The sequence below is a fragment of the Equus quagga genome, chromosome 16 (assembly GCF_021613505.1).
Source record: "Equus quagga isolate Etosha38 chromosome 16, UCLA_HA_Equagga_1.0, whole genome shotgun sequence".
NCBI classification, from domain to species: domain Eukaryota; kingdom Metazoa; phylum Chordata; class Mammalia; order Perissodactyla; family Equidae; genus Equus; species Equus quagga.
This window is the reverse complement of record NC_060282.1, coordinates 10375003-10393713: the sequence shown is the minus strand read 5'-3', so window position 1 is coordinate 10393713 and position 18711 is coordinate 10375003. Positions and strand designations below refer to the sequence as shown.

The window sequence follows — 18711 nt, the reverse complement described above, 5'->3', positions numbered from 1 at the left end:
GTCCTCAGCTCCAGCCCCCACCCCGAACGCCAACACGCGCCGCCGCCGAGGGACGCCCCGAGCGGCCGGGTACTCACACAAGCGCGTGGTAGAGCAGCGCCCAGCCCCGCGGTCTCTCCAGGGCGTCGTAGATCAAAGTTTGGATGCGCCGGTACTTGGCGTTGTTCCTCTTGACAGGGCGGCTCAGGGGGGTCTTGGCCAGGAGCCCGATGCCCTGCGGGGTCCTCCGCAGCCCCTCGTCGCGGCCGCCGCCCTCCAGCAGCAGGGTCCCATCTTTGTCAGCTCCGGCCCCGAGCGCCAAGGTGACTTGCTCCACATCGCCGGGCGCCAGCCCCACTTTCCGCTCCTCGTCGCCGGCCGCCGCCGCGTCCCCTCCGGCCGGGTTAGCGGCCCCGCCGCCTCCGCCGCCCCCGTCGCCGCCGCCGCCAGCCGCCCCCGCCGCCCTGCGCGCCTTGAGCCCCATCTGCCTCGCCTTCTCCGCTGCTGCTCCGGGAAGAAGGGGCGCTCGGGGTGCGTGGACGAGGCGGCGGCGGCGGCTGCAAGCCCGGGAACTCCAATGCCATGATCCGCGCGCCCCTCCCCACCCACCCCCCCCAAAAGCAGGCAAAGGCGGGCCCCCCGGGGGGCAGGGGAGGCCGGGCCGGGGGGAAAGAAGTCACATCCCGCGCGGGTCAGCCGCGGGACCCCGAGGGGTGCGGGCCGGGGGCTGCGGGGAACGGGCGAGGGCGCGCGAGGCAGGCGCGGAGAAGCTAGGGCGCGCGGCAGCGGGAGCCTGGCACCGGCGCTCCGGGGCGGCGGCGGCGGCGGCGGCACCCAGGCCGGCGAGCCCGAGACAGCATCGCAGTTTATTTACGAGCCCGGTGCCAGCCGCCCGCCCGCCTGCCACACGCGCCGCCGCCGCCGCCTCCTCCCTCCTCCGCGCTCCCACCCGCGCCCCTCCCCGCCCGCTCCAGCCTCGGCCCCGCAGCAGCAGCCAGCGAGCGAGCGCGCCGCGGGCAGAGCGCAAGCCGCTCCCTCCCTCCTTCGCCGGGGTGGGGCCCCATTGTCCCGCCCCGTCGCGGCGGGAGGCCCCGGCGGCGCCCCGCCCCTCCCGGCGGCCCCCCACCCCTGCGCGCCCCGCAGGCCGGGAATCGCCGGGCCGCCGCCCCCGCCGCCGTGCGCTCGTGTGCTCGTGCGCTCGCGGCCGCCGCGCGGGGCTCCCGCGCTCCCGTGGGCGTTGGGGCTTTCCCCGGGCGGGGCGGGGGAGGGGAAGGGCGGAGGGCTGGCGGGGGCTGGTGGTTTTGACTCCGTCCCCACCGTTCCCCTGGCCGCTGCAGCTTTACGTTTTCTCTTCACCTCCCAACGCTGCTTCTTGGCTTCGGAAGTGAAACCCAAGTATCTGGGCTGGCCAAGGCCGAGCGCACCAGGAGGATCCCTCTGCTCTCTGCTCGTGGCTCCCTATTCCCTCTGGTTCATGGCTCATGGGTTTATGGTGGGTAGTTCCGCCCTCATCCCCCTTGGCCCTTGAATAGCACCTCCACCCGCGTGGGTGAGCACAGCGCTGAAGAAATGGAAAGAACACGAGAATCGGCTTCTCTCCTAACTCATGCTCTAGGCGAGTCCTTCCCTCTCCTGTCTGTTCATTCATTCAGTTAGTAAACCCACATGAGTGAGCTGCTCCTGAGAGCGGCAGTGTTCTCTGACCAGGGCATCCGAGGTCATGAAGCTCCTAAAGCCTGCATTCTAGACGGGTGGAACACAGTAACGGAAAAACAAACATAAACAGTCTAATTTCCAATACTGGCCAATGCTTTGAGGAACAAAATAGGCTGTTGTGCTAGAAGTGGGGAGCTTCTTTGCACTGGCTGGAAGGCGACGTTTTGAGGTGAGACCTAAATGACAAGCTGGAACAATTATGTAAATATATACAACAGCCTTCCAGGCAGCGGAACAGCAAGAGCGCAGGTGAAGTGTGGCTGGAGCTTACTGAATGCAGAGGCGAGTAGAGGAAGGGGAGGCCGCAGTGAGGCGGGTTCTGCGTGTGTAAAGCCGGGGCAGAGGACAGGGGGCGCCATGCACTCGGAACCCAACTCCTCCCCTCCCTTCCCCATCGCCACCGTTACAGAAACCATTCCTTCCCGCTGCCCTGTGGTACCTGGTGCCTCCGGTACTTCGCACTCTCTCCCCTCCTGTCTGCTGGCTTGGGTGGAGGCAGGGGCTCTGAGCAAGGCCAAGTCAGGGATCTATCCTTAGAGTCTAAGGAAAGAGTGATCAGAAGGCCTGCAATGGAATGCCAGCTCTGGATTTGCCTGGAGGAGTTGGCCAAGGAGAGTGAAAGATAGAAGCGAAGGGGACAGGAGCAGAAGGGAGGGGAGGACAGATGGGGGAGTGGAGGAGGGGCGAACGGATTGGGGAGGGAAAGAGGGATGGAGGAGGAGAAGAGACAAGGAAGTATGAGTGTATGCGCTGGGGAAGGAGGAGGAGGACCTTTATGAATGACCGTCTGGGGAGAAGCTCAGAAATCTCAGAAGCAAGGAGGGTAGAGTCTCAAGAAGGGACTTAAACTACATACAAGGCTGAAATCATTAAAACAGTGTGGCATTGGCGCCAAAATAAAGCGCTTGATGCAACAGAATAGTTTGCTGGCGAAGTGACTCCAGTATGAGAACTTAATACAAAACAAGAAGAGTTATGACAACCCAATGGAGAAGGATTATTCATTGGTCAGTGGGCTGCAGGATGGGTTTTGTGAAGCTTGCATGAACTGGCATATGGAAACGTGATTCCATGCACCCTAGGACCCTTGTAAATGTTTACCCATAGATGAGTGGTCAGCCATGAGTTGGAGCATGGTAGGTAACTAGTCAGTGCAAACTCTGCAAAGGAGAAAAAGTGAAGAGAAAGGGAATTGCCTGGGTGAGAAAAGCTCCAAATGGAAGCTGGGCTCTCCAAAGCATGCTCCCGAAATTTGTTAACCCTCCACCACCCACCACGCCAACACTGACGTGTACTTTCTCTCCCAGTCCAGTCTCAACAACCTGGCCAACCACTCTGCCCTTCACATTGATTTGAGCACCTTTTCTGACGTTGTCCTTCCTCCTCCATCCCTTCCTGTTTTATTTATTCATTACATGTATAATGATCATATTTGCATTTTGTTTACTTGTTTACTATTATCTTACCAAGCAAGAGCGGTGACTCAGCATCCTATCCCTGAAGCCCAGAAGAATGCCTGTTACATAAAAGGTTCTCGGTATTTATTTACAGCGTGAATGAATGAGGAATAAGTGAGTGAGGAATGCAAAGCCCCCAGAACAATGCCCGGCACCCAATGAAGACTTCACTGTTTGGTTGTGTATGAAATTTTGGTTTTTGTCTTCTATCATTGTGAAAGTCTTTATTCTTAAGAAGGCTTAGTACTTGTTGCAACTTAGCAACGTGGTGACAGAAACATTTGACAGTGCTTGAAAGCCTCACTGGATAAGCATAAAAGGAGACCAGTCAAGGACCACATAGAAAGAAGACATGAGAATTCATTACTGTGCGATTAATCAAAAGTTCAGATTTCCAAAATGACAGCCTGGACCCTCAGGCCCATGCAGAGGCTTCTATTTTAATGAGAACCGCAGACTGTCAAATATGAATCTTTTAAGATCAAGTGCAGGGGCTGTGTTCATACCTCCCGTAAATGGTGAGGTAGAGTCAAGATCAGATTCGTGACTCTGATCCGATTGAATCCAATGATAGGGAAACTGCCAGGTGGTTTGGAAATTGATTTGTTTCAATGGTTTTATAATCCATTGGGGAGTGTGGCTCAGATTTCTAATAAGGGGTTTGGAAATATCATTACAAATGGGGTGTACCTTGAGCGCCATTTTGGGGGCTGTGTAAACTCAACACTCTATAGCACAGATTCCAGCTAAAGGAATCCAAACATCCTCTAACCCATTGAAAGGAATCTTCTTTGAGGCCTAAAGTCCCCAAGAGCCTCAGGTACTAAGCAGGTGTTGGTACCAAGACAGAGTTCCGTGACAGAGTATCTGCAAGGGCCAGGGTGGGGGCGATGGCGCAGACAACAGGACATCCCCGCCTGGCGTTGCAGCCCAGCTCCGCACAACCTCCACGTGTGACTTTGAAACCCAACCGCATCCTAGGCCTCACATTAGCTACCTGCTCCCCATCCTCCATGCCTTTGGTTTTGTTTTCCATCTTCCTGGTTTTCATCTCCCTGCACATCTGGGTGGATAAACTGTTTCTCCCTTGCAGGTGAGGAGCCTTCCTGAGGATGAGTAAGGAGAGACAGCCAAAAGAGCGTCTCTGAGCCTCAGTTTCTGTCTCTACTGTAAATCCTTCTTCCCTGGGTTGTAAGTGTCTAGGGACGAGATGAACAGAACTATGCTTGATCGGAGATGAGGCTCTGGTGTTGATTGTTACTACTGTAATCAAATGAGCCGGGCGGGGTCTCAGTTTCCCAGGTACACGCTCATGGGGCCCTGCCTATTCTCTCACCCTGTTTCCAAAACACAATAAATCACTGTTTTAGACCTTTTTTAAATTTACTTTTATTATTTGTTGCGCAAGAAATGCATAGTAGTTGTAGAGAAATTAGGAAATATAAGCAGCAAAAAGGCAAGGATAACAATTTGTCATCTCATTACCCAGAAGTCCCCTCTGTTAATATTCTGGTGGCAACTGCTGCCAACTCTACCACAGCATGCCTGACCTGCAAACAGCCGAGACCCCGCCGCGCCCCCAATATGGCACCTTCCTTGAGGTCCAGCCAGCCACCTGATGGCAGGTTGATTACAATGGACCTTCCAATCATGGGCAGGGGGTGGGGGAGTGGGGGGATGTGTCCTCACTAGGCTAGACACATCTCCTGGATGCTGAATTGCCTCCCCTGCCCATGATGCTTCTGCCAGCATCCCCATTTGGGGACTTAAGAATACCTTATTCATCGTCATAGGATTCCACAGAAAACCACTTCTGATCAAATAGTGTGTCCCAAAAATGGTTGCTCTGCACCTGGAAATAAATCTGCCTCTGGGAGGAGCCAGTGAGACAGGTGTTAGCAGCCAAAGAACCCTTTGCTTTTTTTGGAGGCAACAGGGCAAGCTCCAATTTGGGGTCTTGTAGCAACCCAGGCCAAAAAGAAAGATGCTTGGGAAGAAAGGATCCCATGCCTCCTCTAGATGTCTATTTTATTCTTGAAAAAAACCCAACTACAGCAAATCGTCACATCTGGTGCCCTCTTCCTTTCTTCCATGCCGTTCCTTTTGTTTTCCTTCTCCTGGACTTCCTATCACTCTGCATTAGGGCAGATGAACTCTTGCTCCCTTGCAGGTGAGCAGCCTTCCTTGGAATGGATAAGAAGAGAGAGGCAGAAGGATGCCCTTGCACACGTCACCCAGAAGATGAGGGCAGCTTAACGTATGGAATTTAGACCCCAAAGACCCAAATTCTAGACCTGGCTCGTGACTTTGAGCTTACTGGCCTTGGGCAGGTTGCTGGGCTTGTATCTAGCCTCAGTTTCCTCATATGTAGAATGGGACAGTGTTTCCTACCCTCCCTGTCTCAGACTTGGTCTGAGCACCATTTGGGATCCATGGTGAGGTAGAGCTTTGCAGCCTGTGATGTACTGTGCACATTGACTATGTTACTCGAAGGCGTCTGGACATAGACACTGTGGAAGTCAGTTCAAGCCAGGCGTGATGGGGAATGAATGAGCTCCAGCCAAATGGCGCTCACCTTCACTCCAGATGGTGATAATTAAAGGACTTAGCTTCAATGGTTCTCAGTTGGAAAAAGTGTTTCTTTTTCCTGCCTGGCATTTGCAATTTTTATATTAACCTTTAAATTTATTTCGTGTGTTTCTTAGTGTCATTTTTGTCTTTTTCTTTTAAAGAATTATATTGGGTAAAACATTCAGTTCATCCATTGAATGAATCCATTCATTCATCCTTCCAGTGAGCGTTTATTGATTACCTAGCTCATGCATTGCTCTCTATCTGTGGGAAACAGGAGGAAACAAGAAAAGAAAATTGAATAATTCCATATTTAGTTGAAAAGATGAGATAAACAATGCAAAACAACTTACTCATCTCTGTACCATCATTGCCTTTCAATGACCTGGCTTATAAGAGAGGCTCATCATCATCATCATTACTTGCGTTTATTAAGTGCTTACTGCATGCCTGGCACTGGGCTAATTGCTTTATATGGATTATCTTGTTTAACCCTAGTGACAAAGTTATGAGATAGGTATTATGATTTTTGTTCTCTATGTTAACCATGATGAAATGACACTTAGAGAGGTTGTTGAGTACATGGCCAAGACATGACAGTCCCAGGATTCAAACCCAGGTTATCTAACTCTGGAGTCTATACTTTTAAACCCTTGCTGAGAATGCTGTGCCAGGTGGAAGGTTCAGCACATGCAAAGTCTAGGAGTCAAGACAGAGCATGGAGTTTCCAGGGCAAGAGTTTCAGATGGCTGGAGGCGAGCATGATTGGAACAGAGGCCATGTGGGGCAGGCTTGCCCATGTTCCAGACTTGGGAACCAGGAGGTGCTTTATGCCTAGACTGATGCGATCCCAGATGGTTTCAGCGAAGGCTTTCTGATGGCCCTGTGGAGGAGAGGTTGGGAGTAGGAGAAACTAATTCAATGATAGCAGTTACAAGACAGTTGGTGAAGCCCAGCCGAGAGATATTGAGATCCAGAAAGAAAGTGGTGGCAGATCTTGGAGAGGACAGGGGACGGCTACAAGACGCATTTAGGAAAGAAAGACTCCAAGAATTGGTACCTGAAAAAAAGGCAGAGCTTGGTCACGGCTCCCTTGGCATTTTAGAGGTGAAAGCAAACCCACTGAGCATCCCGGCCTCCCTCCCTCCCTCCTGACTGCGGGTTCCCTGCGAAGCTGAGCATCCCTCCTCTGGCTCCAGTAATTGGCTCCCTGGGCAGTCTGTTCCTTTCTCTCCACTAAATTAAGCTCCTTCTCTTTGGGTCTTGATTGTTAAAACACCCTGTTTGCCCATGCCATTTACATATTCCAATTACCCACTGCCATTTCCCTGCTAATGAGCCCATGTACCTGCGTTCAAGAGTGTCTGGCCCCGAGCCTGCTTGTGCAGGAGGGCTGAACGTGGCAGACAAAGACTATTCATCGTGTCTTCAGACGAGCAGTGCCGAGGCTGTTTTCTCACCTCCTTCTCTCCCTGCTGGACCAACTCTCCACATAGCAGACCTTTGTGCCTCATTACCTGCCCCCACAGACATCACGATGCCTTTACCTTAGTGACAAGAAGGAAAGCTCCATGCCAACTGGAGAAGGGCTCCGTGTTCTTATTGCGATCATAAAAGGCCCATTGTACCCTTAGACAATTACATGCGCAGAGCCCATTAAGTCCAAGGTCTTCCTAATTTCCATCACTGAATTCTTCGCAGAGGGGAAACAGATGCTTGGGTGCTAAGTAACTGGACACAGGATAATGAGTGGCTGCACAATGATGCTGAATGGGGAGAACTCCGGCTTTGAGACAGCCTGCTCTGGGCAGGAATCCTGTCTCTGAAAAAATTCAGATTTTCCCCCAAGGCCCAGAAGATGGTGTCCCCATATTGGAAACTTCTTCTTCACGATGATAACATTTTCCCCAGGTAATGTGAATATAATACAAGGTGCCAAAATGCAGGTGTTTCATAAGAGGGCAGTGACAGCACAGGTTTTAGTGTTTGAAGACCTAGGCATCAATCCCAACATTGGCACATCCTGGCTAAGTGGGCTTGGGGAAGCTATGTCAGTTTTCTCGTACTCAGTTTCCTCTTCAGGAAAATGGAGTTGTTGATAACAACTACCTCATACGGTTGTTCTGAGGTATAAAGCAAACTGTAGAGACCCAAAGGACTTGTTGCTGCATTGCAGACAGTTCCTTGGGCTACATTCTTATTGCCAACTGACCCATTACTAATCTCTCTGAACCTCATTTTCCATTGTTATTATTATTACCTCCATATTATATATTAAATATTATATCCATAGTAATAACTTCCTCAGAAGACTATTGAAGGACGAGATAATTCAGCTCATGGATGACATTACATTATGTAGAATTTAACGTCTTGACTCCTTTTGATGCTATAAATTGATTAAGAAAAAAGTGAAAAGAATACCTTATCTTTCTTCCTCAAAGGAAGAACAGCCAAGTTTTTTTTAATCTTGATTTAAGGCTCCCTTTTAAATGAGCGTTCACTTGTAAATTTTCTGTGAACACTGCCAACAGGCTCTGGGAGTGGAAGTCCCAGCCAGGGTTTGCAAACTCCTGTGTCCATGGGGGACCAGGCAGGTGACATAAAGCCGTGGAGTTTATGTAAAGTGTAGTGCACAGCACCTAACACAAGAGGGCGCTGTTCATAAAGGGACGTGGCAAGAATGGTTGCGATGATGATGATGAAAAAGAAGAGGAAGAACAAAAAGATTGAAGAGAAAGAAGAGGACGCTCTTGGGCCCCAGTTCTAGAGCGGCAATGGTCCTCCTCTATCTGATCCCTATGTCCCAGGTTTCATAAAGGGCCACACAAGGACACAGCCCTATTCTAGGGGGAGGATCCCTGTTCTGTGATTTTGTACCTCCCACTCAGGTCTCAAGCTTTCTCTGTAGGTGACATTCCAAGTGATTGTCAGCATCAACTGGAAACCCTCCTTCTTCATTTTTGGTTGTTTGCCTTAAAGCATTTTTCCTATTCAATATTTGTGGCAAAAATAAGAATAAAACAACACATTAAAATAATCCATTAAATACCATATATTGTTCACATGTCCCATTCTATAGCTGTTATCTTCTTTGAGTTTAAAATATTTTTCAAAACTCCTCGAGTAAGACCAACGTTCAGGATGATGTGCCATTGGTATCCTGTCATATCCAAGCATAGTTCTGCAAACCCAAAGGGCTACACATGCCTGATTTATGAAACATGTTCCTCAACTGACCTTTAGTGGCCAGCATCCATTTAACACTCCAGGAGAGGGTAGATATCTCCACGAGGGTCCCCCCACTATCGGAAGATTATGTCCCAAAACCAAGCATCAGAGTGAGTTCATTTACAAACTTAACCTTTGGCTGGCCAGCCACATCTTCTTTCACTTCTGGAAAAGGGGGCAAATGCTCACAACAGATATTGGTATGGAAAAGTCTCTGGCTCCTGTATGTTTGCATCGTGCCTCTGTGTCCAGACTTTTGCATCTCTTAGCACAACCTGATAAGGATTGAAAATTAAGAGGATGATTCCTGTTCAGCATATATTCGTCCTCCCACATCCATGGAAGAACTGGACTTCCCATTGATGTTGGGCTTGTTCCCAAACTTGCCTGGCCAATGGAATACGGGCGGAAGTGGAAATGCACCATTTCCCAGCCTAGACCGTAAGAGGCATCTCATATTTGTGCTCAGCTCTCTGGGAGCCCTGACCCCTCTCTGGGAAGAGCATACCCCGGCAAGCCCCTGTCCCCTCCAGCCTAGGCCCCAGAATGAGACATGTGGAGCAGAGCCACCTCACAGACCCCTGACCTGTGAACAGGTGAATACACGCTTGTGTTTGAAACCTATTGAAATTCCTGTGGCTGTCAGTATCAGGAAAAATTGAAAATCTGCAAAAGCAATTATTTGGAGTCCTCTTGGTGGAGTGCTGAAACCTTTACAGGGGTTATCGCATCTGTAGGTATCCGCACCTTTGACTGACTTCCACCGGAGGATGCCGTTTCACAACTCTACAGGGAGAAAAGTTAACTCGTAGAAAACTGGGAGCAAGGCAAATGAGTTTTGTGCTGTAGAGATACAATTGATTTGTACCGTGTAGGAAAGAAAACGCCAAACCTTAAAGTTTATGGCCTTTTGAATATTAACCTGTTTTGCGTATTTTAGCAAATTTATTTCAGCATTCCTGATTATCTATGTATCTCTCTGTTCAAAATCTCCTTTGAACTGGTCTCAACCTCTTACTGATTCTCACTACTTCATGAGTTGGGTAAAAATCTTTGCCATGTATTCATTTTATATATGCAGGAGGGTTATGTTTTTAACTTTAAGCTCCAGCACTTGTTATGAGGCATTAGCTGACTAGTACACTGGGTTTCTAGCCCAGTCTTGGTCATCAATTCACTGAGCAACTCGGAGAGGCTGCATGGCCTGCTGGTGTCTCAGCCTCTTTATCTGTAAAGTGAGGGTTTGGGATAGATAGTCTTTATTCAGTCCTAAAGGTGGTCATCCCAGGGTCTTGCGGGGTGGGAGGGAGAATGTTATAAACCCATTTTACAGGCGGAGATGCTGAGAGTCTGAGAGGCTTGACCATTTCCTATAGTCACAGGATCTCTGTCCCTTCCATGTAGTGCACCATCTGCTAGACTACAGCAAAGGGACCTCCGGCTGCACAGACGAAGGCGCTTCGTGTAACACTCAGGCTCCTGCTTAAAGAGAAGAGCAGTGTGTGAGGTCTCATTGTCTGAACTTGAATCCTGGCTTCACTAACGAGTAGCTGTTTAACCTCAGGCAAACTGTGAAATATCTCTGAGCTTCAGTTTCCTGATACCTGAAATGGGGATAAGAATGCATGCGTTATAATGTGGCCATAAAATGACAAAAGAAATGTGGCAAGCCCAATATGGTGCCTGGCATGTTGCAGGAGCTCTGAAAATGCCAACTTGTCTCCCATCCCTTCAACTGACTCAGAAGAACACCTGCTCTAGAGGCAGAGCAGCACGGAGTTCAACTCTTGGCTCTGCCACTTACTTGCTGTGACTTTGGGCAGATGGTTCCATCTCGCTTCATTCTATCTTATATAAAACGAAGGCGCTAGTACTACTTCTTGGTGTTGTTCTGAAGGATTCAAGAGTGATGAGCATGGCGGGCTGCAATACAGGTGCTCGATCCACTGTTCTTACCACATTAATTGACGATAAAACACTCAGGCCAAGTGAAGCTCAAAGAGAAGATTGACAAAGATCTTTGTATGGGATTTTGAACAGAACCTGCCTTAAAAGCAGGACTGACATCAACAGGGGTTTGGACCAAGGGCTCTGGATCTTGGGAGCCTGATGATCAGCTGAAAGGAGTAGTGTGAAATGATAAGAGAGCTCCTGCTTAAACAAGAAATTGCATGAACCCTAATTTGGAAAAATGTTAGTGGGAAGTCTTATGTATTTATATGCACTTCGGAAAGATTTATGCCAGTCTTAATGGCTGGAGATGTCCTTCAAATTTTCCATCTGCCTTGCAATAGGTCTAATGTGATAACAAACAGGAAATCGACTGGGCTAAGGGACATGCAGTTCTGTTTTGAACCATAAATATATGAAGCTGCTGACATTGCATATTAATTAGCTGATCTTTTCCTTTCCAAATTAAGAGCTCAGTTTTGTATTACTTGAACGGATATAAAACTTGGCTCTGTGGTTTTGGATGCATGGAGCTCTCATTCACTACATATTTTTGGAGCACCTAAGAGTTTCTAGGATCTTCCAGGCTTGGCAAGGAACGAGGTAAGACATAACGTAAACCGTGGAAAATCTCTCACTATCTAGGAAGATGACGGAGAAGGATAAGACAAGAGTAAAAATGGTTGCAATAAATTGTTCCAGAAATATCTAGGCTTTTCCAAAGCATCCAGTATGATTTTATCTTGTAGTCTTGGAGAATCTTGTAAGCCTCATGCTTCCCTCTTTTCTTTGGCCAGAAGAAGGCTAAGAGCTGATTTATTCTACTCTCCTATTTCTGTGTACATGTTTAAAAACTCATTCATTTCATAAGTAGCTATTGAACAGCTACTATATGACACACACTCTTTTAGGTGCCGGAAATACAGTTGTGAACAAAACAGGCAAAAGTTCCTACACTCAGAGATCTTGCATTCGGATAAGGAAGATCAACCGTAAACACAACAAATAAGTAAATGGGAGCATAAGATTTTACTTCACGGTCCAGTTATCTATTGCTATGTAACCAACCACCCCAAACTTGTTGGTCCAGAACAACAGCCCTTTTCTTATTCTCATGGATTCTCTGGGTCAGGAACTCCGATGGGGCACAGCGGGGATGGCCTGTTTCTGCTCCATGATGTTGGGCCTCAGCTGGGAACACTCGATGAGTGGGGCTCAATCATCTGGGTGGGAAGGATCCATTTCTAAGACAGCTTCTCACTAGGAAATGGTTGGATGCTGTGGGGACTGTCGACCGGAGCACCTACACATGGTCCCTCTGGAATGGTCACCTCGGAATGGTCAGACTTCTTATGTGGTGACAAGTGTTCCAATGAATAACACAGAAACTGCATGGCCTTTGTGACCTAGCCTCAGAAGTCATGCAGTGTCACTTAGAATATACTCCATTGGTTGAAGGAGTCAGAAGCCCCTCAGATTTGCACACTGACTCAGTGGAAAGAGTGTCAAGGAATCTGTGACTATTTTTCAAACCACCGCACTGCTTTAGGGCCAATACATTCGTGGTGAAGGATTTCAGATTTAGGGGGAATCAGACTCCAGATCAGGCACACATTCATTTATTGAGCCCACATTATTGGATGCCTACCGCGTGTTAGTCACTGGGCTCGGTGCTGGGGGCTCCGTGTTGAACAAGAAAGATGCAGTCTCTCCTCCCCTCACAGAGCCCGTGGCCTAGGAGGAAAGTTGGGTGACTAAACACACAGTCACGATGCCCTTTGATGAGTGCTGAGACAGCGATCACAGAGTGAGAAGGTGGGATTAGCTGAGTGAACTGGGGCAAATTATTTAAAGTGTTTCTGCCATTGGTTTCTCTGTTTGTACAATGAAGCTACTAAGACCTACCTCATAAGGCTGGTACGAGGGTGAGATGCAATAAGCAGACCAAAGTAGCCCCTAGCCAGTCTTTTCACATCATCCTATTTTAGGTTTATGTCAACCACTTTTCACCATCTGACCTTTTCAGTTTTCTTGTTTGTTTGTTTACTTGATTGTTGTCGAGCTTCAGAAACTAGAATATAAGATATGTGGTATTTTATTATGGCTGCTGTATAGAAATGGAGTATTCTCTGCCTAGGAAGTTCTTCCTTCACATATCAGTATGGCTACCTCCAAATTTTAAAACAATTGCTGAAATGCTGCCTGATAACAATCCAGGTTGCATCTGTACCCTCGGCGTCCCCCCTCATTCTGTTCTACCTTCCTTCTGCCTGTAGCACTTGCCACCTTCAAAATACACTAAAGTTTCTATTTATGATGTTCATTGTCTCACTCTGAGAGAACATAACTTCCAGGAGGCAGGGACCTTCGGGGTTTTTTCTCACTGTTACATTGCCAAGTGCTTATAACTCTAACCTTTCATGTAATGGAATGAATGAATGCGCTGGGAGAGGGGGGTAGAAGGAGCTGTGGTTAGAAGGGTGTGCAGGCGTCTTGGTAAGCCAGGGTAAAGAGTTTGGATTTTTTCCTTAAATCTCTACGATAGACATAGTAGAATTTTATGAAGCAGTACAACATGAACTGACTTACATTTTTGTACTATTCTGGCTGCCGTATGGAGAAAGGAATATAAGGTCAAGATTGGATGGAAGGAGGTGAGTTAGCGGCTATCTCCGGTGTCAGGAGAGATGTGGGGGGCTCGGGTCAAGGTGGTGACACTGGAGATGATGTGATATAGACAGATTTAGGATATATATGGAAGGTAGACTGACAGGACATGCTGATGGGCTGACTAAGAGGGTGAATGGAAGAAGGATATTGAGGATAACTAGTAGGTTTTGGTTTAAGTAATTGGGTACAATGTGGCATCATTTACTGATGAGTAAGACTAAGGAAGACGCAGAAGGGGTGTGTGTGTGTGTGTGTGGTGTTGGAAGGGTACAGTAAATCAAGATTATGAATCTATCTAGAATCTATCCTAAGGAAATAATCAGAGATGTCACCAAGATTCAAAGAGGTTCTTCATTGCGTTATTTGTAAGTGAAATACTGGAAGCTACCATAATGTCCAGCACTATGAGACTGGAGGACTAAGTGTCCTTCACAAACCTGTTTATGAAGATTATAACGAGACCGGAAAATTCCCATTAAGCAAATAAATGAATGACTGGATGAATGTTTACTGCACGGTGCGATAAGCATTAGTAGAGAAATATCCACAAAACACCCTAGAAATCACAGAAATCTAGAACTGGAACAAATCTTAGAGGGGCATCATATCAGAAAACGTGCTCTAGAAAGATCAGTGAATTGGGCGAGAGGGGCTGGAGAGGTCCTTGTTTGGGATGTGAAATTTGATCCTTTTAGTGGAAAAAGACTTTACTGAAAAGGCCCCATGTGCTGGCCCCTGGTTTTGTTGCTGCCATTTAGCTGGATGACCTTGGACACACCATTGAACCTCTCTGAGCTCAGTTTCTTCACAGTTAAATGGGACAGTTGGTAATCCCTTGGATTCTTTAGTTCTCGGAGTTTCCATGGTTTGGGTGCCACAGGCTCCTCCTACAGCCTAAAGGTTCAGCTGGATGATTCAGTGGAGCCTTGGATGGAGTTCAGCCCTTCCAGCCCTCTCGCAATTCAGCTAAGGTGCAGAAGGCAATTGGCCTTCCCAAGGGTACACAGCTCTTCTCTAGATATCAGCTTATAGACTTCAGCAAGAGAGGCGGACACAAAGAGAGGACGTAAAAATTTGACCACTAGAAGAAAAACTGATGACAGAAAAAAGCATAATCAATTAGCCTTGGTCTTAAAAAAATAGTCAACTGCAACTTTGATTGAAAGAAAATATCTCTAGCTTTACTTATGAGGTATATTAAATTATTGAAAGTTATACTTGCATCAAACATTAGGGCTCACTACAAAAAAATTGGCTTTTGCAAAAATTTTGCTTCCTACTACTAGTCTTGTTCCCAATGCTAGTCCGTCCTCCACAAAGTGTACCCAAAGCAATTTTCCAGTAGTGCAAATGTGATTGTGTCCATGTACCCCTGCCACCTTACACATCTGTGATTGAAGCTGCCCAATGGGCCCTCATTTCCCATGGACTAAAGACAAGGGTCCCAGACCTGGCCCCCACCTACCTCCTCCAGCTTCTTCTCACGTCATTCCTCTTCTGTCCTACTTGCTATGCCTGCCCTCCCCTGAATACGTCTGGTTGTTTCTAAACTTTCTTGTCATTGCTGATGCTCTTCTTTCGTCCTTGAACAGCTTTCTGCACCTGGCTCACGGGGCAAGCCCCTACTCATCTTTCCAGACTCAGCTGAGCATCACCTTCTCTACGAAGCCTTTTCTGACCTCTTTTGTCCCCTCGGATTTGCTGCCTGTCTCCTTTGTGACCGTTTAAACTGAGCCCCAATGGGCTGCTATCCTACCCAAGATAGCAATTCACTGCATTTATTTCTTGACTTGTCCACCCCCCCCCCCCATAGAGACTAAAAGCTCCTTCGAAACAGAAAGTATATTATGTCATCTTGCTACCCCCAGTACTGATCATGGTATTTTCATTAACTCACAACACAAATTTAGTAAGTCCCCTCTAAGGTCCCTGCATGGTAGCAGGCACTGGGGATATACAGTAGAGAGGCAGAGACTGTACTTGTTTGCCAAAATCCCCTTCTTCCATGGTGACAGATTTTTTTATCTCTGTACGTGGACGCCCAACTAAAGAGAGCATTTGTCAGCCTCCCTTGCAGTTATGTGGCCACACGAACAAGTTCTAGCTAATGGGATGTGAGTGGAAGTGATATGATCACCTTCTTGGTCATGATCTAAAAGGGAAAGGAAGTCTTCCCTTTGCTTTCCCCTTTTCCTCCTGGTTTGAATGTAGACATGATAGCAGGAGCTGCAGAAGCCATTTTAGATCATGAGATGGAAGCTACATGTTGAGGATGGCAGAACGTTAGAGGTAGACTAATTTCCCTTCATCATCAGGCCCTCACATTGTCCCTGAACTGACTCTGAACTTAAGGAGGAAGAGAAATTAATTGTGGCTTGTTCAAATCAATGTATTTGAGGATGTAGCTTGTTCCATTCAGGCTGCTATAAGAAAATGCTGTACACTGGGTGGCTTAGAAACAACAGAAATTTATTTCACATGGTCATGGAAGCTGGAAAGTCCAAGACAAGGAGCTAGGAGATTGGGTGTCTGGTGAGAACCTGCTTCCTGCTTCATAGACATCCATCTTCTCACTGTTTCCTGAGATGGCGGAAGGGGCGAGGGAGCTCCCTGGGGTCTCTTTATAAGGGCACTAATCCCATTCAGGAGGGCTCCACCTTCACGACCTAATCTCTTCCCACAGGCTGCACTTCCCAGTATCATTACGTTGGGGGAGTAGATTTCAACATAAATTTGGGGGGGGGACATAAATATCCAGTTTGTATCAGAAGCCCTTTGTTAGAGAAGCCTACCCCATACCTTGCTCATATAAATAGTTGTCTAAAGCAGATTTGATCTCTTTACCGATTGAACTTGCTTAACACAGACTGTGAGCACGTGGCTTAACAAACGAATGAGTGAGTGAGTGAAGAAACAGTTCAAGGTCTAACCAAAACCAGCTGGAAAAAAAGAAGAAGGAATCATTTATCACAACAGGCTGATAGCATCATATGCTAGGAGGCTTCAATTATTTGAAGACTGGGCTTTAGACTGTGAATTTCGGCATTCCAGCTTCACTACTCCATCCGCCCTTCCCTCTATATGCGAAGCCGCTGTGACCCTTTAATTCTCCCGACGTACGCTGGCCTTATTTGGTTCCCTCCTACCTTCACCCAAAGGCATAGCTCTGCTTCAGATCCTCATTCCTCTTCCCTAAACCATGGCGCTAGTCACTGGGCTGGCCTCTGGGCCTCCCCTCCCTCCCCAGAGCTGTTGCCATGGCGATCTTCCTCTGGCACAGTGCTGATCAAAACCTTCGAGGGCTCCCCATTGCCTTCAGGTAAAAGACCAACCTCCTTAAATTAGCCCCGTGCTTTGGCCCACCCCACCTTTCCTGCCAGTCTGACACTCATTTGCCTCACCTGCAGTTTCATTGTCCTACGACACGCCTGCCATTTCCGTGCTCGATGCCTTTTTCTAAGCGGATCTCTTTCCCTGCGATGCCTTCTTCATCCAGCCTCATTCTTAGCTCTGCCTGTTAAAATCCTACCCTTCATTCAAAGCCCAGCAAATTCTTTTTTTTTATGAGGCTTTTTTATGTTTTATGAGGCTTTATGGGTCAAAATGGTTCTACCGTCTCTGGGGCCATTCCCAGCCTTCCGTATTCCCAACATAACACTTATCCCGCTTGGATTACAACTGGAGGCAGGGTGGGCAGAGTAGAAAGATGATCCTAGAACTAATATTAACAACAGTAATGTTCACAACAGCAATAATAACATCTGACCATTTGCTGAGGGTCTGCTCCGGGCCGGGCCTTCTCTCAAGTGCCTGAACTGCATGGAAGCATCCACGGCCTGCAGCAATCCTGCGGGCTAGGTACCATTTTCTCCACATCAGAGATGAGGAAGTCGTAGGCACAGAGAAGGTGAGTAACCTGCACAAGGTCACACTGCTGGGATTTGAATCTTGACCTGGCCACTTACTAGACGCATGACCTTAGGTAAAGTCATTTCACCCCTTTGAGCCTTAATGTCCTCAGCTCTCAACTGGTGTGTTGAGACAATTGTACAGTGTGATGTCTGGGGAGTGTCCAGGCCAGTTCCAGGTGCTTAGTAGGTACTCAACTCATGCTGTTCTCTTGTCTGCAGGGTTGTACCTTATTAAGCCCTATATCCATGGCTTTCTGTATGTTTCCCTGTACGTGGTAGGTGCCTACAAGATGTCTATTTATGCTGCAGCTTATGTTTTGGCTTAGATGTCAAAGTCCTGGTCATACTCTGCCCAGCACCTCTCAAGACGGGATGTGGTAGCAGAGTGGCCGTGGCAGGGAATGCCTCTCTTGCCGCTAGATAAGACCTCATAACCCAGTTTAGGCCAACGGGATGTGAGCAGAAGTGATGGAGGCAAAGTGCACCTCCTTCCCCTTCCCCGCCTCCTGCCACCTGGGATGAGGATGTGATGGACAGTCCTCAGGGACCATGCACCCTGGGGATGGCTGAGTGATCAGGTCAAAGGGGCCTGGTCCCTGACAGCTTGCACTCAGACTGATGCAAGAGAAAAATTAGCTTCTGACTTGTTCACGCCACGGTACCTGAACTTCTGTTACAGCCACGGAAACTGTCCCCTAACTGGCACGGTCATGTGAGCCCAGGTGAGCACACCTGCACTGCTTGCTAGCTGAGTGACCGAGGGGAAGGTGCATGAACACTTGGTGCCCCTGTTCTCTCATCTGTAAGATGAGATGATGATTACACCTATGCCATAGCGTTGTTGTGAGGATAAAGGAGGTCATGTGTATAAGTTGCTCTCCACAATGCTTGGCACACACTAAGAGCTCAATAAATTTTGGTGATTATTGTTCTCACCAGTCAGCCAAAATTGCAGCTTTCCGGATACCTACCCCATATCTAGCTGGGGCGCTGCTTCTGCTCCTGAAATAGATGGTGATATGATCTCATCCTTCTGTGTTTATAGACTTTGCTGCACAAATGTGTTTCTCTCTGGTCCCTCCTACTGATGTCATCATTGCCCTCCCTCCCTCTGCTCGTGCAGAGTCTGGAATGGCTCATCCTAGTCCCGGCAGAAAAGCAGAGAGGGAGGTCATACTGTCACCATAACACAATTCTGAAAGGGCTGGTGGATCAGCAGGGTGTAC

The 18711-nt window shown here is 48.1% G+C and overlaps 1 protein-coding gene across 1 annotated transcript in view; it reads right to left on the bottom strand.

The window, feature by feature from the left end:
• Nucleotides 1-563, bottom strand: part of KCNQ3 (potassium voltage-gated channel subfamily Q member 3) — a 301344-nt gene extending 300781 nt beyond the window's left edge. The window contains 2 exon segments of the mRNA XM_046642267.1: nucleotides 78-514; nucleotides 516-563. Coding sequence (XP_046498223.1) covers nucleotides 78-514; nucleotides 516-563 — 485 coding nt within the window.
• Nucleotides 564-18711: the final 18148 nt, after the last annotated feature.